This window comes from Corylus avellana, chromosome 4 (genome assembly GCF_965113065.1).
Source record: "Corylus avellana chromosome 4, dhCorAvel1.hap1.2, whole genome shotgun sequence".
NCBI lineage: Eukaryota > Viridiplantae > Streptophyta > Magnoliopsida > Fagales > Betulaceae > Corylus > Corylus avellana.
Genome location: NC_142493.1, coordinates 2140887 through 2166626, shown reverse-complemented (window position 1 = coordinate 2166626; position 25740 = coordinate 2140887). Strand labels below are relative to the sequence as shown.

The 25740-nt window shown below is 34.6% G+C and overlaps 5 protein-coding genes across 7 annotated transcripts; 2 read left to right on the top strand and 3 right to left on the bottom strand.

Moving 5' to 3' along the window:
* Positions 1-952: 952 nt before the first annotated feature.
* Positions 953-3079, bottom strand: LOC132179595 (Tetratricopeptide repeat (TPR)-like superfamily protein). The gene has a single exon (XM_059592335.2). The coding sequence runs from the start codon at positions 2962-2964 to the stop codon at positions 1168-1170; it is 1797 nt and encodes a 598-aa protein (XP_059448318.2). The 5' UTR covers positions 2965-3079; the 3' UTR covers positions 953-1167.
* Positions 3080-4805: 1726 nt separating this feature from the next.
* On the bottom strand, positions 4806-6308 carry LOC132179928 (protein PLANT CADMIUM RESISTANCE 2-like). The gene is made up of 4 exons (XM_059592742.2): positions 6125-6308; positions 5895-5966; positions 5593-5802; positions 4806-4882 (listed from the first exon to the last, which is right to left on the bottom strand). Exons 1-4 carry the CDS (start codon positions 6306-6308, stop codon positions 4806-4808), a joined length of 543 nt encoding a protein of 180 aa, XP_059448725.2.
* Positions 6309-8506: 2198 nt separating this feature from the next.
* Positions 8507-10757, bottom strand: LOC132179113 (protein PLANT CADMIUM RESISTANCE 2). The gene is made up of 4 exons (XM_059591756.2): positions 10509-10757; positions 10335-10406; positions 10032-10244; positions 8507-8853 (listed from the first exon to the last, which is right to left on the bottom strand). Exons 1-4 carry the CDS (start codon positions 10714-10716, stop codon positions 8777-8779), a joined length of 570 nt encoding a protein of 189 aa, XP_059447739.1. The 5' UTR covers positions 10717-10757; the 3' UTR covers positions 8507-8776.
* A 4106-nt stretch (positions 10758-14863) lies between these two features.
* On the top strand, positions 14864-19752 carry LOC132177811 (CMP-sialic acid transporter 2). 3 transcript variants are annotated; one of them, XM_059590271.2, is made up of 14 exons: positions 14871-15055; positions 15168-15268; positions 15391-15502; positions 15668-15747; positions 15957-16032; positions 16132-16232; positions 16599-16670; positions 16885-16933; positions 17036-17077; positions 17317-17438; positions 17627-17686; positions 18488-18536; positions 19167-19261; positions 19463-19747. In XM_059590271.2, exons 1-14 carry the CDS (start codon positions 15029-15031, stop codon positions 19512-19514), a joined length of 1038 nt encoding a protein of 345 aa, XP_059446254.1. In that variant the 5' UTR covers positions 14871-15028; the 3' UTR covers positions 19515-19747. The 3 variants fall into 3 exon arrangements, 2 of the variants coding, with proteins under 2 accessions (XP_059446254.1, XP_059446255.1); XM_059590272.2 differs by having other exon boundaries at positions 14872-15055; positions 15168-15272; XR_009439797.2 differs by lacking the exon at positions 18488-18536 and having other exon boundaries at positions 14864-15055; positions 19463-19752.
* Positions 19753-20638: 886 nt separating this feature from the next.
* LOC132177198 (F-box/kelch-repeat protein At3g23880) lies at positions 20639-22093 on the top strand. Its single transcript, XM_059589445.2, has one exon. It carries the CDS (start codon positions 20709-20711, stop codon positions 21834-21836), a length of 1128 nt encoding a protein of 375 aa, XP_059445428.1. The 5' UTR covers positions 20639-20708; the 3' UTR covers positions 21837-22093.
* Positions 22094-25740: the final 3647 nt, after the last annotated feature.

Here is a 25740-nt window from a genome sequence, read left to right as displayed (position 1 = left end):
TTTTTGTGGTTTTTGAAGATTTTCCCTAAACATAGGAAAAAAAATGAGTTTTAGGGAGTCTATTGCTAGTACTCTAACTAAAATTTGGCTAAAGAGTTACTTTTAACTATTCAATGGAAACAATCTAAGTACGATTTGAGGACGTGTTAATCATATTTGCATGATTCTCTAAGTTGACTCTAATGGGTCACGAGTTGTGCTTAACACATATATGTGATAATCGCTTATATAACCCAAATCAACCTAATATGTATATATACCTAATATGGGATTCAACACAATCGACTCAATGCCCCCATACAATCCAAATCCACACAATTTAAGAACATCAAATTTTGAGTCAAACCTGTCAAAAGTATTTTAATCACTGAGAACTAGAATATAGGCATTGAAACAAAGCCACCATAAAATATACCAAAGCTGAACTAACAAACACCTAACTAAAGTTTGTTCAAAAAAAAAAAAAAACACCTAACTAGAGTACAAAGCATCTCGTACCTAAAAACCAAAAGATGCTGCAATTAGGTCTACAAATTTCTTTTGCACGTTTGAAGGTACAACCATCTACAAATTAGGTCTCATGGAATGATAATGGCCAGACATTGCTTCCTACAATTAAAGGGATTGAACAAATTCCGACCTCACCTAATAACTAGGATTCTAAATCCTGGAGTTAGAAACATATTAAGATGCCTGCATAACCAAGACATTATTTGCTTCAATTTGTCCTGAAGAGCATCTTCCATGCATATTTTATACATCAAAATCGAGTCTCTTTTGAGCCTGACTAATGGCAACCCACGTCCTAAAATGAAATGCCATCTCCACACAAAAAGATTAACAAGATTATCATCTCAAAAGTTTCTGTTAATTGCTTTGAAGTTATCTTGAACATAAACATAGATATTTCAGTTGTATGGTTATGGTGCATAGAAAGTATTAAGGCAGAAAATAATGTGCCAATGGTAAGAGGACGTATTTAACAAATAATTGATTGAACGTCAAAGCAAGCAGGGAATACATTATAGCAATAGACGGTTCACCTCCTACCACTGTCACTGGAGTTTCTGTCCAAAATATTGCAATTTTGCACTCTACACACCAAATTGCAACTAGAAAGAAAATCTCGGTGGATCCGTATGTTAAAAGTTTACAGTTTGAAGAACTTCACCAATAATCACCACAAGAGCATTTGCCATCCTTGAAATGGTGAAACCGCTTGTTGTCCCTAACAATTAGTTCCCTCCCAACAATCTTGGACATGATCTTGATGGCATTGTGGCAGTCACCACAGATGCGGAGGTTCTTGATGATCCTCAGAGGCGTCCTTGCTGGAGTACTAATCAGACCATAAGCAATTGCCAAACGCTCACTATGATAGAGCAAGGCCTGCTCCTTGGCCTCCTGATCAATGTCATGAAGAACATATCTCGTGTCCGGCACATAACCTGCGTCTTTCATCCCACTCAAGGCCTTCAGCTTTTCATCATCCTTGTACAGAGTTGGGTTTCTAAACTCGATGATTCTGTTCTTCCCATCAAGCATGCTAATTGCAGTAAGCTTTTTTGGCGGTGGGGTAGGGATATTATTAGCAACAGCCTTCGACGGATCAAGAGCAACCATTAACTCTTCAGTACGGTCTTCAAGATCAACATCCCCATGAATCCGAGCATAATTCCTTAATGCATCCCAAACCTCCGCCGTGGGCTCAAACGGAAGTCTCCCTACAAATTCCACTGCTTCATTAAGATGCCCACACTTCCCAAGTACACCTAGAAGCCCCATATATTGCTCAAACCCTGGATCAATACCATACTCATCCTTCATCGAATCAAAATGTATAAATGCTTCTTCCACAGCATCCGCACTTGCACAAGCCGAAAAAACAGCAAGGAAAGTCTCCCCAATGGGTTTCAACTGCATCTGCCTCATCTCCTCAAAGAGTTGCAACCCATCATCACCCAACCCATTATCAGCATACCCATTAATCATCAAATGCCAAGAGTGAATATCCCTATTGGGTAAATGATCAAACACCCTTCGCGCATCAGTCATGGCCCCACACTTCCCATACATTTCAATCACCTTATTAATCAACCGAGCATCACCCCGGCACATTGACTGCAAAAAGAAATCATGAACCTTTTTCGCATTCTCATACAACTTCAATTCCCCACAGCACTCAAACAACCTGTAGAAACAATTCCAATCGGCTTTAACCCCTTGTTCCATCAATTCAATAGCTTCCTTGACCTTTCCCATTTCGCAAAGCCGTCCCAGGTCTTCAATCGAAGGCGGAGGAGGAGAAGCAACCGGGGCTGGGTCCTCAACCACCTGCCCTCTGTTAGGGTTTTGGACCTGCTGGATCCCCAAATTAGGGTTTTGGACACGTGGGTACCCCTGATTTTGGTTGTTCCACTGGTTTGGGGCTCTGGGTTGTTGAAAATTGGGGCTCTGAGGGTTCACACGGTTAGGGTTTTGGTACTGAGAATTCCCCTGATTAGGGTTTCCATGCTGAGGATAACCCGGACCCTGATTAGGATATTCACGAGGGTTTCCATGCTGAGGATAACCCGGACCCTGATTGGGATATTCACGATCGGGAAAGTTCTGACCCTGGTTAGCATATCCACGATCGGGATAGCTCCGGTTCTGGGTCTGCGGGTTCCAGCCCTGGTTCTGTGGAACCCACTGATTCGGGTTTCTCTGGTTCTGAACGCCCCAAGACTGCGGTTGTTGTTGTTGTGGTGATGGTGGTGGTGGAGGTGATCTCTGATAGTCATTGGGTCTCTGATAGTCGTTTGGGATTGCAGAGCTGCTTAGGGTTCTGATTACGGTTAGGGGTTTGTTGTTGTCGTTGTTGCTGTGATTGAAGGTGAAATAAGAAGGGTGTGGAGGCCGTACCTTGAAGAAAGAGGAATCTATTCGGCTTCGAGCGCGCCGGATCGCCATGAGCGACGCCATTTTTTGTGAGCTGGACTGAACTTCGAAATGCAAAACCCTATACTCAACAGTCACTAAGATAAACCCTAACAATAAGAGCGTGAGGGAAGCAGATGCCAAAATGCTTTACTGCGCAGTCTGGGCTTTTACTGTTTTTTCAAATCCGTTAACATTTGGGGAAATTTGGTTTTGTGGATCTTGGTTAATGGACCCATATTTGTTTCGGGCTTGGACCGGGTTGGAAAACAGAAGTAAGGCTTCATTTGGTTGTTATAAATGATCCAATACGTACACTTTGAGCATGTTTGAGATTACTTTTAAGAAGCTTAAAAGTGCTTTTAACACTTAAAAAATTCGTTTGAAAAAAAAAAGTACTCGTTTGTAAAAAAAATTAAAAGCGCTTTTAAAGGTCCAAAAAACCTAAAAATAACAAAAACACACTTTTGACGAAAACTTGAAAATGAAGCTTTTGCAAAAAAATATTTTTTTGACTTAAAAGTTTTATTTCTCAAATGCAATCCGAAACAAGCTCTTCATTTCTCTTTATTAGACATATAAAAGCAAATTCACAAAAGACACTCGAGTTATATAACTTATATTACAATTTGACTTAATTAATGCAGTTTTTGTTGTTAATTAAAAATTTGTTATTTTTAGGGAATTTTTATTTCTCAATGGGCGTTTTAATACCTTTTTACGATCTTTTATATCTTAAAGGGACTTCATATCTTTAGTTTAGGGGCCTTAAGCGACCGCCTTAACTGCCTAGCCTTTAAATCACTCCTAAGTACAAAGCTTTTGGGTCGTAAGCTTCTTTTCAAGAGAAGCAATAAAGAAATCTGAGAAATACGTATTGGCTAACTCTATATCAGTAGTCGTGGTAATATAGAGGATGCAAGCGTTATCTAGATTAATGATTAAGCGTAAAGAGTTTGTAGCTTACTTTTAAGTCCGTCTACCATCAAATTCTAAGGGTCTACCTTAGATAAACGATTGAAACTATTAGAACACATGTTTTACAATGAGATTTAAAGTGGCCCACCCGTCACGTATATTATATTAAAAGATTTTTTTTATTAAACTACAACTTTAAAACAATTAAAATACAGACAAAACAACTAAAGTGAAAGATTGTCTCATTTCATCATAAGTTATCTCCCTTGATGGCAAGAAGCAATATTAGATTGTGGATAAGGGTTTTTGTCTATCAATAAATAAGTACGTGATTCTTCATCCATTACAAATTTAATGTGAAAAAAAGATAGGTTAAAAACTCTATCTATCATTCTCCATTTAGACACATTGTGAAGTTTTTAAAATTCTACAAATTCACAATATTCAATCTTGGTTTTTCAATTCAAACAATTTAGAAACAATGGTCATGGTAAGTAGATTTGTGATTCTCTTTTATGTTCGTACCTTAATATTTTATCACAAAATCTAACAAAACTATTTTGAACTAGTCGAGGCGAAACCCTGAATATCCACGCATTTAAAAATAATAATAATAATAAATAAATAAATGTATAATTTTTTTTTTAATTAAATAAGGAAAAGAGTTACAATTGATGATCATTTCTACTCCGGATCCAAAAGGAATAGAGAGTGAATGATCTTAAAACCGAAATAGGGGTAAACTCCTCAACAATAGACCCAAAATAAAATAAAATAGTGTAAAATACATATAGAAGGTAGGAAATTGATCAAACAAATAACTCGATCCTTTCAAAGTGGTTACAAAAGCAAAATGAGCACAGATTTCCTTGATTAGATAAGATTTTTTGAATCATAGATACAGCTGAAAAGAAGTTGCACAAATAATTGCGGCAAGAGCAGCAGTAAAGGGGCCTTAATGTTTCCTTTCACCTTGTCATGCCAGGTGCCACCACCGGAGCTACTATAACTATACGACTCTGTCTGGCCACGTTTGCTTTCCAACCTTCATTTGCAAGAACCACCCATAAGATAAGTTCCCAATAAAATAAATAATTTTTTTTTTTTTAAAAAAAAAAACCATTTAAATATCAACTTTTATTATTCTTTAAATATTAATTCTTCACACCCATACCCAAAAGGAAATAGAAATGGTTATTCAATTGTTGCTGATTCTGTTCACCCACAAAAAATTTATCACCAAATTGGTGAGGTGTTGAACCATTTCAGCAAAATTGCTCACCAAAATAACTTTTTAGCTAAGTCTAATGAAAATGCTAATCCGAATAACATCCCAAGTGACCCTGCAACTATAAATAGATTTTTTTCCAGTCACCCACAAAGCCTCATCAACTTTAATTCCCCAATGGAAACTAAGGAAATCTGACTTTGAATCTCCACAAGATCCTCCAAACTTGTTGTAACATAATGTTTGGGATGCAATTTCTTCATGCCTTTTGCTACTTCAATGTCATTTTTAAAGACGTGTTCAAAGCAAAAGACTTTTAAAACCCAAAAACAAGTCGAGTCCAAACTGCATGATCAAATATAGATATACCCACCAAACAAACAGTACCTAATCTTTCATCAAAAAAAAAAAACAAAAACAAAAACAAGGGTTTTCTTCACCAAATGATTTGGAAATCAGCAGTAGAGAGAAGAAAAAAGAAAATAATTAAATAGAGATGCGATTAACTAATCTAGAAGCAATTATACCTATTCCCATATCCAACCCACGATTCTTGAGCTCTCTGTATTCTTGACACAGAGCACAAGGCTCACAGCAGAAGTGCACCAAGCAGTCTGCACAAGGTGCCTCGTCCAAGTCATATTGCCCCCTCAATTTTGAACGACAAAAGCAAGAGTACAAGCATGCCAAACAAGTAAAACCCAGAAGCCCATAGATTGTGCCACTTAAAGCACAAGCTGTAAAAACACCAAAAAATAACCATCATTTTCTATATATATATATTCTTAAACTTGATAATCAGAAAGAAAGTTGTTTTCAATAGGCTTACATGAAGAGCCTCTGCTAACTATATCAGCAATCTCTCCAAACGTGATGCAAGGGCAGAAGCAAGTGATCAAGCCTTCAAAAACATAAAGAATTGAAACAAAAGTTAATAAAATAAACAAGGTTTAATTAATGTTTAATGAATCAATAAGAAAGACTGCTTGATAAGAAGATCTGATAAAATATAGTTTATGGCAAGAAATTGGTGATGAAGATATATATATAGATCTTTACAATTTGCAGGATCATCACAACAATGGCAAAGACCAGTGGACCACCTCCCTGCAACAACATAAGGCTGCACACCAGAGGCTATATATGTAGGAGCATTATACGGCTGTGGAGGTGCTGGAGCTGGGAAAGGAGGTGGATGGTGTTCACCTGCTCTTTTCTGATAACCACGTGCTGGAGGATGCATTTTTCTGGGTAACTTAAAACAAATTAAGTTTTTGGTTGTGTCTATATATGAAAGAGTACTCTAAGGCTTGGGAATCTAATTATATTGGCAGAAGCGTCATCAAAGACTGAGGTAACAACCAGCGAGGTCATCTTATTCTATTAAGAAAATAAATAAAAATTTTTTTTTATTGAAAATGAAATGAAATAGTCATTCCCTGGCTAATGAGAAAATGAATATTTATTATGTTAAATTACATTTATTTCAAAAGTTTAAGCCGACAAGAAAAGATAAAGGGTAAAGTCTACTTTACCTCCTTAGACTATCACCTCAATGACAATCTACCCTCCAAGTTATCAATTGCGACAATTTACCCCCAAAACTAGCAAAACAATAACAATGTATCCCTCAATGATAGCAAAGTGACGAAATTATCCGTATAGAATTTTCAATAAGATAAAAATACCCTTAAATTTTTTTATTTTTTAGTATTTTTGTTTTTATTTTAGTAAGGATAATTTTGTCATTTTGTTAAAATTTGGAGTACATTGTCATTGTTTTGGTAGTTTGGAGGGTAAATTATTGCAATTAATAGTTTAGGGGGTAGATTGTCATTATAGTGGTAATTTGAGGAGGTTAAGTGGACTTTACCCAAAAATAAATTTAAGAGTAAAATACTAAATTAGTCCTTAGGGTTTCATTTTTATCACAGAAGGTCCCTGTGGTTTTGATAATAGACCAAGTTAGTCCTCCGTCAATTGACTGTTAGTTGACTTAACGAAATTCCATGTGGACCAATAAAATGTTGACACGTAGCACCTACTTATTTTTTTTTAATTAAAAAAAATGTATTTTTAAAAAAAAAAACAAAAAAAGCTGGGGGTGGCTCGGCCATTTGCCACCCCCTTTGGCCATGGGGGTGGCCGAAACCACCCCCAATGGGTACTGCGGGTGGCTCGGCCACCCCCTTGGAGCCAAGAGCCACCCCCAGTTCTTTTTTTTTTTTTTTTTTTTTTTTAATTTAAAAAAAAAAAAAAAAAATTTAAGTATGTGTCATGTGTCAACATTTGATTGGTCCACATATAATTCAATTAAGTCAACTGACGAAGGACTAACTTGGTCTATTATCAAAACCACAGAGACGTCATGTGATAAAAATGAAACCCTAGGCGGGAAAAAATAAAGTAATGAAACCCCAGAGACTAATTTAGTATTTAACCCTAAATTTAATCAATACTTTAATACTCTCTCTCACATATCGGCTCAATTTCCTTTAAAAAAATGGTCCATAAACAATAACGAATGGATGAAAAGGGTTGCCAAACAAGACCGATGGCAGTGTGAACATGCACTTTGTCATCCCAAATACCCATCTCTTTCTTCATTTTTTTTTTTTTTTTTTCAAGTTATTCTTATCTCTTTCAAATAGAGAACTGTTTCACATTCATTTTTTATTCATCTCTTTTGTTTATTTTTTTCTTCTGTAAATCTATTATGAAATCTGTGGGACTTACATGTAATCCCACATATTCAATAAGAAATTTGTTCATATATTATATCGCAATAGACAAAAAAATTGGATGAAAACAAACATTTCTCTTTTAAATATAGCTGGTGAACATTCACTGTGTCAGCCCATGGGGTTGTCCACCCCTTTTTTTTGCCGCTTAGACATCAACCAAAAAGTACCTTAACACACTTCAATTCTAAGAAAGTGACAATTGCATAATCTTTTTCTTTGTTAGAGTGGATCATTTATGCATATGTAGTTTTCAAGCGGCCAAAAGTTATTCATTCTCATGAAAACTTAGAGACACCTTTTACTTGAACAAAGAGCCGTTTTAAAATTATGACTTCTGTGGCTAAGTGAACACCCTAAACCATTCTATATATAACATAGTTAAAAGTTATTTCATTCTCATGAAAACCTAGAGATACAACTTTTACTTGAACAAAGAGTCATTTTAAAAAATGATGACTATTGTGGCTAACAATAATAATTCAATTTATTTTATGCTCGCGAAACTTTCCCTAAAAAAAAAAAGTATAGATGTTTTACTGTTTATTATTTTCTCGTTCATTCGTCTATAAAAGTCATAAATAAACTTAGAAATAAGAATCACATTTTAAAATATATATATATATATACACCAGCTACATTAGCACAAATTTTACTTTCATTCCCCGACGAGAATAACAAAATTAAGCAAACACTCCAATTAACAAGAGCATAAATGATATGAGTAATGATACTCCTTCAACTCTTTTACAACACTCTTACAACAAAGTGACATTCATCGGCATGTGATTGGAGCCACGCCAGCCGGTCACTAAAAAAAAATTAACACATTCCAATCATATACCGACGTGTGTTAACAAATTATAAAAGAGTTGTAGATTTAACAATTTTTTAAATCATATATACGACTGAAAAGAAGCTGCACAAGCAAGCAGCAGAAGGAGGAGCAAAAGGGCCTTAATGTCCCCTTTCACCTTGTCATGCCTGGCACCACCATTGGAGCTGCCGTAACTCCACGCCTTTGTCTGTCCACGTTCGCTTCCCAGCCTTCATTTCCAAGAACCACCCACAAGAAATGAGTTCCCAATAAACAAAATTAAATAAAATTATTAAAGTAGCAACACATGCAACGATGCACGCGACCAATAGTTAATTAATTTGAAAAACATCGACATGTTCATATATGAGGCCTTCTATGTAACCTACCAAAATGTTTTGACCAGACAAATTAAATTAAGCTTAATAAACTGAAAATGGTGTTTTGTTTTGGTATGCATCATCAACTTCTAATCTTTTGTTGGGGACAAATGATATCCCACTAGAAACATGCATATACAATCCGCACTGTCATGAATTTCTTTATTATGACAACGAGGTTCCGACCATACAGCGATAAAAATCAATTGCAGAAGTATAAGACAATGACTAGGTCAATGCTAGCCTCATTTTTCAGATAAGATTGGATCTAGATGTAGACGGGTAGCTTAAAACTTGTTTGGATAAGTGATCGAGTCTTACATATGAGAGTTTTTTCTAGTAATTTGGACAATAAAATTGTTGAAAATCTCTATTCGGCTGAGTCTGGATCTCTAACAAATATAAGAGTCTCGCTAATGGGTAGGTCTCATGTGAGTTCATTCATTGTTTGAATTGTCAAAAATTCGAGCACTAACAAAATTGCAGAGAATTTCAGTTCAATCTAGCATTGACTTGTCAATAATTTTTGAGGCTGAATGAATGATAATATGCATGCACCCAACCAATCGGCTGACAGGATCAGAATGGATTAGGCTTCTTGTAAAGCTTAAATAATCATGGTGCCAAAAATATAAAAGAACCAGTTGATGGTGGGGTTTAATTGATATGGTTGAAGAACAGGGATTTGGGGAAGAAGTGCTACTGTATATCTATCACAGGACTCAGAATTCTAGCATAACATAATGTTTGGGATGCAATTTCTTCATTTCTTCATGCCTTTTGCTACTTCAATGTAAAAATTAAAGAGAAAAAGACTTTCAAAACCCAAAAACGAGTAAGGCCAAACTGCATCAAATCTAGATATACCCACCAAACAAACAGTACCTAACTTTCAACAAAAAAAAAAAAAAAAAAAAAAAAAAACAAAGGGTTTTCTTGACCAAATGATTTGGAAATCAGAAAATGGGGAAGAAGAAGAAGAAGAAATTAATGAAATGGAGATGTGATTAACTAAGAAGCAATTATACCTATCCCCATATCAAACCCACGACTCTTGAGCTCTCTGTATTCTTGACACAGAGCACAAGTCTCACAGCAGAAGTGCACTAAGCAGTCTACACATGGTGTCTCATCCAAGTCATATTGTGCCCTCAATCTTGAACGATAAAAGCAAGAATACAAACATGACAAGCCAGTAAAACCCAGAAGAAGCCCATAGATTGTGCCGCTAGAAGCACAAGCTGTAAAAACACCAGAAAATAACCATCATTTTCTATATGTATATTCTTAAACTTGATAATCAGAAAGAAAGTTGCTTTCAATAGGCTTACATGAAGAGCCTCTGCTAACTATATTAGCAATCTGTCCAAATGTGATGCAGGGGCAGAAGAAAGTGATCAAGCCTTCAAAAACAGAAAAATCGAAACAAGTTAATTAAAAAAAAAAAAACACAAGATTTAATTAATTAATGTTTAAAAGTTGAAAGGGTTTTCAGATCTCTTTACAATTTGCAGGATCATCACAACAATGGCAAAGACCAGAAGACCACCTCCCTGCAACAGCATGAGCCCTCACACCAGAGGCTATATTAAATGAAGGAGCCGTAGCATACGGGTGTCCAGAAGGGGTAGTATTTGGAGGTGCTGAAGCAGGGAAAGGAGCTGGATAGTGTTCACCTGCTTGTTTCTCATAATCATGTGTTGGAGGATACATTTTTTCTGGGTAAGACTTAAACAAAGATTTTGGGAAGCTGCCGTTTTTGATTCTGTCATGAAATGGTAAGGCTTGGGGATCTAATTATAATGGAAGAAACGTCATTAGTTTGGTGGAAATTGTCACATGCATGCTCAAATATTTACAATTTGGCCTTTCGATTAAAATAATTATTTCTTATTAAAATAACTGTTGATTTAAATATGGTATTAGAGGTACTAGTTCAAAATTTGTCTTCGTCATTTTCTTTTCATTACAATTAAATATTTCACGAGTTAGCCTTTTTTATCTTAAGAGGTTGTTTGAGCTCATGCTTGAAGAAAAGTGAAAAAATATAAATTGAATAATTAAATTCATCATTTTTTTTTTTTTTTTAATCTCTTTATCATTTTGGCCCTTTTAGGATAAGTAGTGATTTAGGCTCAGTTTGTTTGGGTGTTAATTGATTTCCTAAAAACGTTTTCGACCGAAAATATTTTCGGTTTGACTAAAAATCTTTAATTTTCGAAAAATGGTTTTCATTTTTGAAAATCGTAAATCATTTTTCGAGTTTGAGTATCTCATTCTGAACAAATCAACCGACTCAATCAAAACGTCGTTGAAACACTGTCAGGACCTTGTCGGAACACTTTACATCGAAATAAATGGAGCCTTAACAACGTGATTAAAAAATAAAACCATCAAATAGTAATTAAATATATTAGAATATGTGGACTCACTAGCTTGCCCATTTTGATCAACTACCAAATCTGAAAAGAAAAAATGCAGGCCTCCCTTTCCACTATAAATTCTAGGAAGTTTCACACTGTAACACCCGTCTCCTTCCTTTTCATGTAAGATAATTAATAAATTAATGCCTACAATGTAAAGTTCCTTTCATCATTCATGACATTGCAAATTGTAATGAGACAGACTTTAAAGTCTATCAAGTCAGTCAATGTTTCTTTGTTTTTTATTTGCAAGGTTGTTTCCGGCTACCAACCATAGGTTTTAAGTCTTTCTCTTTGGATTATTGATCTAGAAGATCTAAAGCTTGCAGTTGACCTTGGAACTTAAGATCAGGGGCAGACTTATAATGGTCCTAATTTGGAGCTTCGACAACCAAAAAATGTTTAAAAAATTTATAAAAATATTATTTTTTATATCGTAATTCCTTCAAATGTATAATTTTTCATCCTCCATATAACATATTTACTCTTATGTCAATTAATTAATTTATTTTATTTTATTTTATTTTAAATTTTAGACGTGAATGCGTCTCAAACGGTTAAATCATACCAAAAACTGTTCTTCACACTACAAAAGAGGCAATGAATTGAGAAAGAAAGTGATGTGAGTTTTATTACGTAGATGATAATGAATGAATTTCATTACATAAAAGACTGCGCGCGGTTGAGCATAATTCAAAAGAGATGTTGAGTTCTTTTTTGGATTTTTTTTTTTTATTGTACATGTTTATAGCAAATTTTTGTATTCGAAATGAAAGTTCTCTTATAAGATGATTTTATAAACGTATAATATTTGTGTTGATGCAGTTTTTGGTACGGCTTGACCGGCGATGGATTGCCTGCTAAATAACAAGAGCGTCAAAGGGTTCCGGCCTTGACTAGAGACTCTCTGATACTTAAGTTAGCATTCTTATGTGGAGTCAAAATATAGCATGAGCAAAAGGTCCCTTCTTGACAATGATCTCATTGATCCCTTTTATTGGATTTTATATAACTGCTCTCTCATGTTCCATCTTCATGGTTTGATGGATAGTGGAAGGTAGTTTAGAGGTAACGGAAGGTGATCAATAGATCATGGGTTGTCCACATTCAAATAATTGTTAAGAGATAATTAATTTCATGAGGCTTGAGTGGGACCCATAATAGATTTTTATCCCCAACAATTTGTATACAAATATAGTACGAAATTAAATTTAAAATTTGCCTGTTTTTATCCTTCATAAAAATAAAAATAAAAAATAAAAAAAGTTATTATGGCCTGCTTACAAAAAGAGGTCTTTATATTGGTGCCACACAATATATAGTCATCCCAAGCACTATATTTAAATCCATGGTGTCCCCTACCGATCTTGAACCATTGGCTAGCTTGAGATTGGTTTCATCGGAAACAAGATGGTCCTATGTGAGACTAGTGCAATTGCTTATTGTTCTAGTCAACATGAAACTTCCAGCTCCCCTTCATATTAAACAATATTCTCAAGTTGAATAGAAAATAAATAAATAAATTTATCACCTTGGACTATTGACAGTTATATTCTTTATTTATTCATATGGAGAGGCTGCTACAGTTTTATTTTTATGTTTTTTATCCCTTTACTTTTGTTTCTTGATACTGACAACCAGAGACGGAGGGAGGGGGGACCGGGGTGGGCCATGGTCCCCCCCAAAATAAGGAAAAAAAATATTATAAGTAAAAAAAATAATTAAAAAATTAAAAAATTTAAAAAAAGTAAAGTTAAAGTTTTAATTTTAGTTATTTGCTTCCTCAAAAAAAAAAAAAATTGGCCCTATTTTTAATTTTGTTGGCCTATACTCATTAAGTTTTTTTATTTTTAGCCCTTACTTTCAAATGTCTACTTTTTTTTTTGGCCTTTACGGTAGTCTTTAGTTCATAAAAAACAACCAAAAAAATTTTTTTTCATAAAAAAAATTCTAAAGAACCGAAAAAAAAATTTGGTTGGCCCCTTCCCATAAAATTTCCTGGCTCCGTCCCTGCTGACAACTATGTGAGTCTTCGTCTTTCATTTTTGTCTGGTTCCTTGTTTCAAGCAATATGAATCTATTAAAACAAATAAATAAATAAATAATTATTTTAAGAAAAACTTCATTTTCAAACCAGCTTTGAATACGGTTTTAGTAGGTTACGGTAGGAATATTCTTTGACACAGTTGTCTTTTTCAATATTTATTTTTTGTCGTATGATATTTCAATATTTCAACATCTTCTCTGCATTCACATTCAGACAATTCTGCAGCTGCTGAAGTTTCAAACTTTCAGCATCTGAAGCTATCACGACTGTGCTGGTTAATTGATACACATCTATGACTACTGGTAGTGACGGTCATCTCCATCTTTTGACACTTCTATTTGCAGAATTGTCTGAACGTGATAACTCCTCAGCAGATTTTTCATAATCTGGTAGGGACGGAATTATAAATTTTAAGGCGGCGGATGGAAAAATAAATAAATAAATAAGATTAGAATAAAATCTAAAATATTAATGGAGGAAAGAGATGAAAGAAACAGTAAAGTGGTTCAATTTATGCCTACATCTAGGTGTTAAAGCCTTATTGGCTATATTTTTCCTTGATATTGATTTGAGTATCAAGCTCTATTTATAGAGTTTTAACTCTGATTTCAAATATAAACATATTCGTTAATAAATATTATCTAAATCGCTTGATTTTCTTGATTTAGAGGATACAAATCAACATTTATCATAAATGATTTATATCTTCAACAAAGCCAATCACTGAACTATACCGTTGCAAGAATAACTTCTATAAGGTGTTGGCATAATAATTTTGGTTATTTTTAGGCATCAAAATGCTTAAAAAATGGCACTTATTAAAAATATAGTATGTTACGGTCGATAATTGAGTATATTTTCATCAGGTTCTTACTTTTTATATTGTAAAAAAGCTTTAAACTAAATTTTGTTGACTTTATGAATAAGAAGCATCTCTACAAAAGTGAAGAAAAAACCTTTTGGAAGAAAAATTCTTTGTAATTACCTCGATAACATGCCATTTTTTTAATATGTAGCAATGTTTAAATGTTTTAATGCCTAAAAAAAGCCTAATTATGTAATTTAAGAATTTACTATTAAAAAAATAATAATAATAAAAAAATAAAAAAATAAAAGGTAGGACATTCGTATCTGATTAAATGACTAGTAGCGAGTGCTATTTGGTCTTTTTCGCTTTTGAAACTTAGGCAGGAGAGAAAATTGAGTCATCCGTTCACACTTGGGGATTGGTTTTGGATTGGTTTTCTTACGTCGGTTTTGGATTGGTTTTCTTACGTCGGTTTTGGATTAAGGTTTCGGTAATTAAATCCCTACTTTTTTAAATTGCAAAAAGGTATGATAAAATGCATATTTTTAGGACATATTAAGATGGCAGATCTTGGCCCATGATACCTAAAGCCCCATTCCCCCACAGACCGGCCCATCAGAGTTTGTCAGCCATACCGGAAAGCTTGTCTGTGCGCTCGTATTGTTCAGTCTATCACGGTACTACGGTAGAGATCCCAAATCAATCTTTCTTCAGTGGCCTCAGATCAGAAACTGAGACACCCAAAATATGGAGTACAGAAAAATCAAAGATCAGGTTCTTTGTTTTCAATCGTTTACTTCAATTTAGTTTATTTATAGCTCAAATTGTTCGAAATCTCCATCTTGTCTATGATTGACAGCGAAATGGGTTGTTTGTATATGTACAGGATAAAGATGGGGATGGTGGTGGAGACGACATAGAGAGCTCAAGAGGGAAAGCTCATGCAGTGAGTAATGTGGATATTGAGCGCACCAAGTGGAAGCGCAAGTATGTGAGTTTTCCTTTTATGTTTTCATTCTGATTCCAATACAGAGAATAAAGATGGAGCGATAGAGACAGAGAGAGGGTAATTCATGTATGCGTATATGCTTTTGGTGTTTGCTTTATAGGTCCGTTGTTACGCTCGCATTGACTGTTCTTACGAGTTCGCAAGCGATACTTATTGTGTGGTCTAAGAGAGCTGGAAAGTATGAGTATAGTGTTACCACTGCAAATTTTATGGTAAGCAAATAGTACCCAAAGGGAAAAAGAAAAACAAATTTTACTAATTAGTACATGTTGTTTGGATTGTGGGTAGGTCTTTTGGTTCAAATCTTACCAATCAAACAGATAGATGTAATGTCGTTTTCTACGAATCAAACACTTTATTTCTCTATCTTGAATTAGGTGGAGACTTTGAAATGTGCATTATCACTTGCAGCCTTGACAAGAATCTGGAGAAGTGAAGGTGTTACAGAAGATAACAGGTTTCTCATGTTGTAATTTTGATGTTTTTATCGAGTTTGAACTATCACTATACTCCCCATGTTGTGTTGTCCTGGTTATGTAATTGTATTTGTAATTTCAAATTCTTATCCAATCTTACATTCTTCATTTGATGGATTATTGTCATGAACTAAATAACAATTTTTTTTTGTAATGTCTTGTTCTTTCTTGGATCCTGACGTTGAACTAGGTTGAATACGACATTGGATGAAGTTATTGTGTTCCCCATTCCTGCAGCACTTTACCTAGTCAAAAACTTGCTTCAGGTTGGTTGTGTTTTTTCTCTTTTAAAAATTGCAATCCCATTGGTCTTCTTCTTGCTTCCCAAAATATGATTATGTGTATCCTTCATTTTTCTGTTGCAGTATTACATCTTTGCGTATGTCGATGCGCCAGGTTATCAGATACTGAAGAACCTGAATATTATCAGTACCGGTGTTCTATACAGAATTATACTTAAGAAGAAGTGAGTCCTTACTATCGTTGATGTTGGATTTTTCACTTCGTCATGGAAATATTTGCGAAAGCCCCTTAAGAGATTCGATGGAGACAGAATAGTCATAACAACTCATTTGGTTCAAATGTCACCTTATTGGTACTTTTAAAAATCTTTACAGTTAAGAATGTTGGCATTTGTAGAAAGAGCAATAAATTCTTTTTCTTTGTCTACCTTTTCAAAATAAGCCCATATTGGGTATGTGAAAATGTCCATGAGCGATACAATTGCTCTTGGGCTGTGTATAAGAGGATGTTCAAACTAATTAAAAGTTTAAGCCAAACCAGATTGGAATTTGCAACATTTTTATTATACATCCTGTTCTAAATCTTTCAGGTTGAGCGAGATTCAATGGGCAGCTTTCATTCTACTATGTGCTGGGTGCACCACAGCTCAGCTAAAATCAAAGTAAGATTGATCACACATCTTGTTTTTGGATTGTTTCAGACGTAGTTACTTGTATGAATACAAGATATCTCGATGCAAGTAGCTATGTATTTGAGAAGCAGGGATTAGTGAGCATTGTTTCTCACTATTTTATTTCTATAATCGTTATTTGAAATTCCACTCTTATGTACTTCATGTTATTGGCTGTGCCTTAGAAAATGACTTTGTTGTGCAGTTCAGATCATGTTCTTCAAACTCCTTTTCAAGGTTGGGTGATGGCCATTGTGAGTTGCCTACATTTTTTATGCCCTTAATTCGGCATTGGGAGGAAAACATATTATAGCTTAAAATACTTGTTATCATAATGGTGGGTACTTTCTTTGCAGGTCATGGCACTATTGAGTGGTTTTGCAGGAGTATATACCGAGGTGAGCTTTCTAAGTACACAGTTTGCACTCTAGTTCTTCGGAACCGCCAAATGCATCGTTTTGCGTTTGAAGCCTGATCCAATGTAACATGATCAATGTTGGGGTTGAATATGGTTAGTTACTGGATTTCCTAACAGACTGATTGAGGATGTGTAGAGCTCCATTGAGTTAAAAAGGTGCAATTTCTCAATTGAGCGATCTAGAAAACCTTTTAAGTAACTTGGTTATGATGTTGGCAGGCCATAATTAAAAAGCGTCCTACGAGAAACATAAATGTGCAGAACTTCTGGTTGTATATCTTTGGAATGATCTTCAATGCCGCTGCTATACTGGTCCAAGATTTTGATGCAGTGATGAATAAGTAATTTGAGCTTTCCTCTCTGTTTGTGATTCTACTCTTGCAGTTGCTTTATCCTGAATCTTCTCCATTTTCTCCTGTGACTTCATTATCAAAAAAAAATCTTTAGTGCGTTAGAAATGGAATATTCTTTCTTTTCTGCTTGTGAGTTTAAGAAGTATTAGTTTAGAAGTTATTGGTTATTTGTTCAGGGGATTCTTCCATGGATACTCGTTTATTACAGTTCTCATGATTCTCAACCATGCACTCAGGTATCTTACTCCCTTTCTTGGCATCATCAACCTTATCAGTAGCTTGTTTGCTTGCTCTAGTTATTTCTTTAGAGTAAATTTCTCACTTCCTGGCTTGTTTGCTTGCTCTAGGAATCCTTTATGATTTAGTAAAGCTTTTGATAATTATCATATGGATTTGAAAACTTGATTATAGAGCCTATTTTAAAGAAATGTGACCTACATAGTATTTCAGCCCATGTTATGAGAGTGCTTGGTTATGTTTTCGTGACTTAAAATATTTTCCATGTGCTGTTATCTTTGGTTCAGGGTAAAGAAATTTTTTATGAAATGTCTATGAAAGGAATTTTTGTTTGGCTATCTTCAAGATCCAATCGCCTATAGATTGATTGAAAAGCTACTTTGTGCTTCTAGGTTTGCTCTTTGTGTTCCCTCCCAGGAATGTATGAAGTGATGGTTCACTTTCAATTTGGAGATTGAGAGGCAAAAATAGGAGCTTGATCGGTGTTTTTGTATACAAACTATAAATGATGAAACAAGAGTATAGTAGCCAATATGTAACAAGGGCCCCTTATTTGTTCGTAAAGTCATCTCTTTTGTGGTTGTTAGTGACTTCTATATCGTGGTGTGGGGGTTTCAGCCTTTAACGCAATTGATTCCAAGTGCACATGTGCACACACACACACAATGATTATGAAGTATCTTTTTGATACAAAAAACTGCGCAAGATTTTTTTTCTGTAAAGAATTATCTACTTTTGTCTCTGTCACCTTTCCTACTCTTCTCTTGTACAATATGCTTACATGATTTTCTTTTGTGCAGTGGAATTGCTGTATCAATGGTAATGAAGTATGCCGACAATATTGTGAAGGTAAGACATGGAAATATAACTTTGAATCATTGAGACATTAACTGAAGTACATTTACGTGGATCTACATAATGTGGTGGAATCATTATTGGGCATATAATGGAAATCTATCAATTGCCGGTGGTTGTTTGGCCCTTAAAGGGGATAAGGCATCTATCTGCCATCTTTCATTGATGGTGGAATTTGTGAATATGTAGTCCGTATCAAAATTGGCCTATGTTCTTATTCCGTCACCAAAAAAGTGTTAAATGCATAGGGTTACAGAAATTGTACTAAAGAAGGCTTGGTGTGGAATTAGAATCTTATATGGATGAACATTAGAAACTCTGTAGGAGAAATCTCTTGCTGTTTTGGATCCCATTTCTCCGTTATTTTGGGCTGTTTTTGTTTTTGGCAAGAGGTTAGATCCAAGTGATTGGCTTCATTGATCTTACTAATAACATTATTGTGGCAAATATAACGCTGATAGTTCTCACTAAACATGTGAGCCTCAATGAGTGTCCAGTTCTCTATGCAATTTTATTGATTATTATAAATTGCGATACTCAGAAGTATTATTGTCCTGCCCAATACATTTTCTGTACCTTGTGATTGAAGTCCCAATTTTTATTTAGCTTGCCCATGTTGTGCAGGTGTACTCTACTTCAGTAGCAATGCTTCTCACAGCTCTTGTTTCTGTCTTTTTGTTTGGCTTTGATCTTTCGCTTGCCTTCTTCCTTGGCTCAACGTAAGTTACAAGTTTAATCTGCCTCCTCCATCGTCTTTAATCGGCTTTTGAGTTCTCTGTCATTTCTCCTGTTCTTCAGGAATGCATATCCATTATGTTAGGATTAATCAAGCCATAATTTTATGTTTTTAAACAATGTTAACCATTGAAATCTTGATGGTAGTAATGTTTGTTTACTTTCTTTCTTTCTTGTGTTTCCAGTGTGGTATCTGTTGCGGTATATCTACATTCTGCTGGGAAGCTGCAAAGATAGCCTCGTGCCCTCTCTACCCAAGTTTTTTTAATATCCGTGTAAAGGCTCATGTGCTATGATTCTTTCTTTCTTTATTTTCCTTCTCTATAATGTTGCTTTAGAATAGACCATCATGAAATTAAGAATACATGTAATTTTCAGTCAATTGATTTAATATCAGTAATCTAACAATTCTGCTTTCCAGTGTTTGCTTCAAAAGTTCAAATTTCTTGTAAAACCAAATGAAAGTGGTGGTACATAATGTGACCAGTTTCATCTATAAAACCTTTTTGATCAATCTCATACTTCATTTTGTTGATTATGTGGGTTCATCAGTGTTCCACCAAGTGGTGATATATAATGTCACCATCTCATCACCTTATGTCTCTATTTATTAAAACAATAAATTAATTTTAAGAGTAATTCTATACACTATGCTTCTCCTCTTTCATCCATTTTGTTAGTCCTCAATGAAAAAAAAAATATATATATATATATATGAAATATTCGTTCAAAAAAAGAGTAATGTTACACATACTTCTACTTTTCTATACCTATTTTTACTGTTTAAGGTGGCTTTTAAAACCATCATTATATTTAAGATTAATTTTTGTTAGATTTTAATCCAATAATATTTTTAAAGTTATTGTAATACAACTTGTGGAGACAACTGTTGAAATATATATAAAATATGAAATAGAAAGAAAAAGAGCGGAAGCAGAGAAAGATGTATGAACTATATCTTGTATATTGAAGATATCAAACAATATTACATAACTCTCTATTTATAGAGAGACAATGAGTAGTGATCAATAAACTATAAACCCTAATGTAGACCTAACTTAATTAAGAAAGAAAATAAACTTTACAAAAAATATAATAACGGAGAATAAAAATAATTTATTATAAAAAGAAATAACTTATTAAAAAAATATTAATAAACCTAGTTTATATAATATAAAATATTCCAACAGCTAACAAAATTTAGTGATGACGAATCATGGAGTATAATTAATAACTTCCGCAGTCTATAAAGTAGTATCAAATTATAACGACGTCGTTCTCCTTTTTGAAACTCTCTCTGGGCATCATATATAGCTAGTAGCCTCAAGCCGTCAAGCCCACGCAAATTGGGGTTTCTACTACTTCTCTCTCCGTTCACCAGTCTCATCAGTGCGTCCCCAATTGAGCGAAAAGGGGAAATCAATCACAGAGATGTTGGAGCAATTGCCACACGATCTTCAGATTGAAATCCTTGTAAGACTCCCCGTGAAATCCCTTTTAACATTCCAATGTGTTTCCAAATCGTTCAAGTCTTTAATCAGAAGCACTGCTTTTATTTCTACGCACTCTGAGAGCACCATCAATTATGCTCACTTAGTTAAAGGGCGCTTAAATCGGACTGGCAATAAGGTGGAGGAGATGGGTGTCGGAATTGAATTACACCAGTTCGATGATTCCTTCCGCGAGTTTCAAAGAATTGAATGCCCATCTGACACTAAACTTGATTATTTTGAAGAAATCCTTGACTGTAGAGGATTGCTACTCATCACCGAAGAATTCTTATTAAGAGGTGATCTTTCTGAATCCTTTATTCTATGGAACCCTGCAGTTAGAATGAGTATGACTCTCCCTACACCTTCCATTGATGTACGGATGGAACCCTTACACGCCTACTTTGTTCGCGGGTTCGGTTTTGACCCTAAAAGTAATGATTACAAGGTGCTGAGAGTGGCGGTGTATGAAGATAGCATAGAATTTCCACCTCGGGTGGAACTGTTTAAACTCCGTACAGGCGCTTGGGAGACTGTTAGTTTCAAGGACGACTTTCACTATTTTATTAGCAGGAGGTGTTCGCAGACTTTCGTGAATGGGGCTAGCCATTGGTTTGGATATCATTCAAGATCATCAGTGATTGTGTCGTTTCATATGTCTGACGAGAAATTCCAAGTGATGAAGTATCCAAATGTTTTAACTGGCGTAAGATGCGATTTGATTTCTATTGTGGACTTTGGTGGATTGCTCTCACTGGTACAATATGTTCGGAGCGGACATGATAATAGTTGTTGTATTTGGTTGATGAAAGAATATGGCGTAACAGAGTCTTGGACTAAACAATATACTATTGATTTAAGGTATTGGGGAGGGTGGAGGAGATCATTCTTTTTTAGGAACAAAAGAGAGCTTCTAATTGTTACAAATTCAGAAGAGCTGGTCTTATATGATCCTGAGACCACTGCATTCATTGATCTTGGAATTAGTAGTTACTATTTTCACGGTATCACAACATACATAGAAAGTCTAGTTTTACTCGATCAAGTAAATGCTGTGCCAGATTACTAGACTTTTTCAAGGGAAAAGGATGCGGTGTGCCAGATTACCAGACCTTTTCAAGGGAAAAAGATGCAGTTCAGGCACGATAAAATATGAAGAAAATGTTCAATTCGCACTCCATAGAATGAATCCCTTGCTATTAAATATGTGAAATCTTTTATTATGAAGTCTAAGTTGGATGAGAATGATAAGGTTAGACAATTACAATATTGATTTGAAAGATTGGGAAGGGTTGAAGCAATTGTAATTGTTTTTTACGTTTTTTTTTTTTTTTTCAATAAATTACGACTTATGCAAAAAAAAAAAAGGAAATAGCTTATCATTGTGTTGTTGCTTATTGCTTATTTATGTTCATATTGATTTAAGGGATTGGAAAGGGTTGAAGTGGTTGCCTCAATAAGTTATGACTTATTAAAAGAAATTTTCTTGTTTATGTAATAACTTGTCATTGTGCTGTTGCTTATTGCTTATTTATGTTAATGTTGTCACGTCGTTTGGACATGAGGCTAAATATCAGTTCAATCTTTTGAATTGACACAAGCAAGAAATTGAAGTCTCTTTCCAAGTGAGAATTGACCAGTTTGGAATTAGTGGCTGGTGAATTCTCTTCGGTCACGAAGCAAGGAATTGAATAAGGTTGGATGTATTTTCTGATTGGACAAAAATTTGATATAAATTGGTTTGTAGCTAATTCATACAAACTAACATAATAAAGTGATATGTGTTCCATAACTATTAAAAAAACATGTGAGAAGCACATTTTATTAAAAAAAAAATGTGAGAAACACATGTTGTTTTAATAATATGTGATTCTCGCATATTAAGAGATACATGTCACTTTATTAGATGAGTTTGTATGAATTAACTACAAATTCGTTTGTAACAACTTTGTCATGACCGATGGCATCACCAGCAAACATTAATTTGAGTTGACCATGAATTTATAGAAAGATATGTTTGCAAAATTGCTACGGCTTACCACAAGAGCTTATTCTCTCTCTCTCTCTCTTTAATAGCTTATTCAAAAGACATGTTTGTTGAATGGGAGCCCCTACTATGCGGTCATGCTACAAAAGAGGTGTTTTGCAGCATCCACTCTTGTGGTGACACATCACCAAGCTCATTTTGACAAAATGAAATCAAAACAGCAAACCAAAAAACAAATCGGCACCAGCAAACCCACAACCACACCACCGGTGCCAGAGAGAGACCCACTGGCCGACTACCCGTGCGCCGTGGGTCTAGGCTAGACCCAGGCATGGGTCTTGCCAAGACCCAGCCGTGGGTCACCAAACCTAGGCGGGTCATGGCCAGACCCATGCTAGGTCACGCCAGACCCTGCCGTGGGTCACCATCTCCGGCGGGGTCACCATCTCCGACACCTTTTTTTGCAAAATTCAGTCTCAAAATCAAATTCTAATGCTTCAAAATTCGTTTCTAATACCTTAAAACTCATTTTTAATGCCTCAAAATCGTTTTTATATTCAAAACTAAAACCTAGAGATTAACCCTAGGGAATTTTATCACCCTAAAGGGATACACCGGTGAGGGCTTCTGGCTGGAGAAAGGAAACCCGTGGGCCTGCAAACCCACGGCCGGAGTGACCCAGAGAAGAAAGAAGAAGAAAAAGTGGGAGAGAAAGAGAAGGAGTGCTGCAAATTTTCGGTGAAGAACCAGAGAAGAAGAGAAGGTGGGAGAGAAAGATAAAATAAGTGTATTAGGTTGTAGAGTATTTTTGTGCATTTTATTTGCTTTATGTGATGTATCTTGTAGCTAACAGCTATTGGGTGCTGCAAAACACCCATTTTGCAGCATGACCGCATAGGAGGGTTTTCCTTGTTATAATAAAAAATAAAAATAAAAATTCCCCCAAAGGGATCCACCGGTGAAGGCTGCTGGCTGGAGAAAGGAGACCCAGCAGACCCAAGGCCGGCGTGACCCAGAGAAGAAAGAAGAAGAGAAAGTGGGAGAGAAAGAGAAGAAGTGCTGCAAATTTTCAGTGAAGAACCAGAGAAGAAGAGAATTAGGTGGGAGAGAAAGATAAAATAAGTGTATTAGGTTGTACAGTATTTTTGTGCATTTTATTTGCTTTATGTGATGTGTCTTGCAGCTAACAGCTATTGGGTGCTGCAAAACACCCCTTTTGCAGCATGACCGCATATGAGGGTTTTTTTCCTTGTAAAAAAAAAAAAAAAGGAAGAAGAAGAAGACATGCATGTTTGCTAAGTATCAAGATTTTTAATATGGTATGTGATTACTCAGGACTCAGGAGACCAAGCTAAATAAAGCATAAATTTTTTTTAAAAAAAAAATAAAAATAGAGAAGCTTTTTGTGCGTAAAAGAAAATAAAATTGTTGGCTTGGAAAACAAGCTAGTATTGAATCTCTATACTCTCAAAGCAAAGGGTGTGTTTGTTAAAAAAATTTTGTGGTGAGATTTTTTTTGAGTAGTAATAAGAAGTGATTTAAAAACGAAAAATAATAATAATAATTTTCAGTCAATTGAGTTATAATATCAGTAATCAAACAATTCTGCTTTCCAGTGTTTGCTTCAAAAATTCAAATTTTTTGTAAAATCACATTGACAAATGCACCAAGTGGTGGTACCATAATGTGAGCAGTTTCATCTATAAAACCTTTTTATCAATCTCATACTTCATTTTGTTGATTATGTGGGTTGATTAGTGTTCCACCAAGTGGTGATACATAATGTCACTATCTCATCACCTAAGGATAGAGTTTTCCTTCAAACTAGGTTTGAGGAACTTCCTTCAACCCAGTCCATAAAAATGACCACCGACCAGTGTCCATTTTTTTAATAACATGTGAGATGCACATGAGTTTTTAATATTATTTATTTCAACTTTGTCCCTACTATTAAAAAATCATGTGCATCTCACATATTCAAATGACACATGTCATTTTTATAGACTGAGTTTGAGGAAGTTCCTCCAACCCAGTTTAAAGGAAAACTATGTCCTATAAGTGAAAAGAATTGTTCTAGCAAAACAAAAAGAAAAGGAAAGAAAAGAACTTTAGTATATTTTTTAATTGAGAAACAACGATTGGAAGCTCTCTCTCTCTATCTCTCTCTCTTCTTTTTCCTAAATTGAGTGTAAAATTTTCAAAATAACACTGAGATATAACTAGAAAGCAAGAGAAGAAAAAAGAAAAATAAACAGAGAAAGAAAGAGAGAATTTGAGAACATTTTATTTTCTTCACTAAGACATTAATTAAATGCATTCCAAATAAAACTCTTATATTCTAATTGTAGGCTATAAACAAAAAGCAAGAGAAGATAAAAAGAAAAATAGAGAGAGAAAGAGAAAATTTGGGAACCTTTTATTTTCTTCATTAAGACAATTAAATATACTACAAATAAAATCCATACGTTTTAATTGTAAATTTCTTAAATTCAATGTAAAATTTGCAAAAGAGAAGTAATTAATTTGAATAAATATAATATATAATATAGAAAAAAATATATATAAGGGACACAAACGAAAATTGAAGAGCATAACCACAAGATAAAGATAAAAAAAAAAAAAAAATACTAATATAATTGAAAAGAATTGTTATAACAAAAAAAAGAAAAAAAAAGAATTGTAGTATATTTTTTCATTGAGAAACAACGATCAAAAACTTTCTCTGTCTCTCTCTCTCTCTCGTCTTTTTCATAAATTGAGTGTAAAATTTACAAAATAACATTGAGATATCAATAGAAAGCGAGAGAAGAAAAAAAGAAAAAAAAAAGAAGAGAATTTAGGAACTTTTTGCTTTTTTGATTAAGATGTCAATTAAATGCATTCCAAATAAAATCTCAACGTTTTAATTGTCTCACATTGAAGATATAAACAAAAATCAAGAGAATATGAAAAGAAAAATAGAGAGAGAAAGAGAAAATTTGGAAAC

Coding starts and splice junctions, on each gene's coding strand:
- LOC132179595 (XM_059592335.2), bottom strand. CDS start 2,964: ATGGCGTCGCTCATGGCGATCCGGCGCGCTCGAAGCCGAATAGATTCC.
- LOC132179928 (XM_059592742.2), bottom strand. CDS start 6,308: ATGCATCCTCCAGCACGTGGTTATCAGAAAAGAGCAGGTGAACACCAT. Junction 5,967..6,124: donor TTGTGATGATCCTGCAAATT/GTAAAGATCTAT, acceptor ATGTTTTTGAAG/GCTTGATCACTTGCTTCTGC. Junction 5,803..5,894: donor AGTTAGCAGAGGCTCTTCAT/GTAAGCCTATTG, acceptor GTGTTTTTACAG/CTTGTGCTTTAAGTGGCACA.
- LOC132179113 (XM_059591756.2), bottom strand. CDS start 10,716: ATGTATCCTCCAACACATGATTATGAGAAACAAGCAGGTGAACACTAT. Junction 10,407..10,508: donor TTGTGATGATCCTGCAAATT/GTAAAGAGATCT, acceptor CTGTTTTTGAAG/GCTTGATCACTTTCTTCTGC. Junction 8,854..10,031: donor TGGGTTTGATATGGGGATAG/GTATAATTGCTT, acceptor TTGGAAATGAAG/GCTGGGAAGCGAACGTGGAC.
- LOC132177811 (XM_059590271.2), top strand. CDS start 15,029: ATGGAGTACAGAAAAATCAAAGATCAG. Junction 15,056..15,167: donor ACAGAAAAATCAAAGATCAG/GTTCTTTGTTTT, acceptor GTATATGTACAG/GATAAAGATGGGGATGGTGG. Junction 18,537..19,166: donor ATGCCGACAATATTGTGAAG/GTAAGACATGGA, acceptor CATGTTGTGCAG/GTGTACTCTACTTCAGTAGC.
- LOC132177198 (XM_059589445.2), top strand. CDS start 20,709: ATGTTGGAGCAATTGCCACACGATCTTCAGATTGAAATCCTTGTAAGA.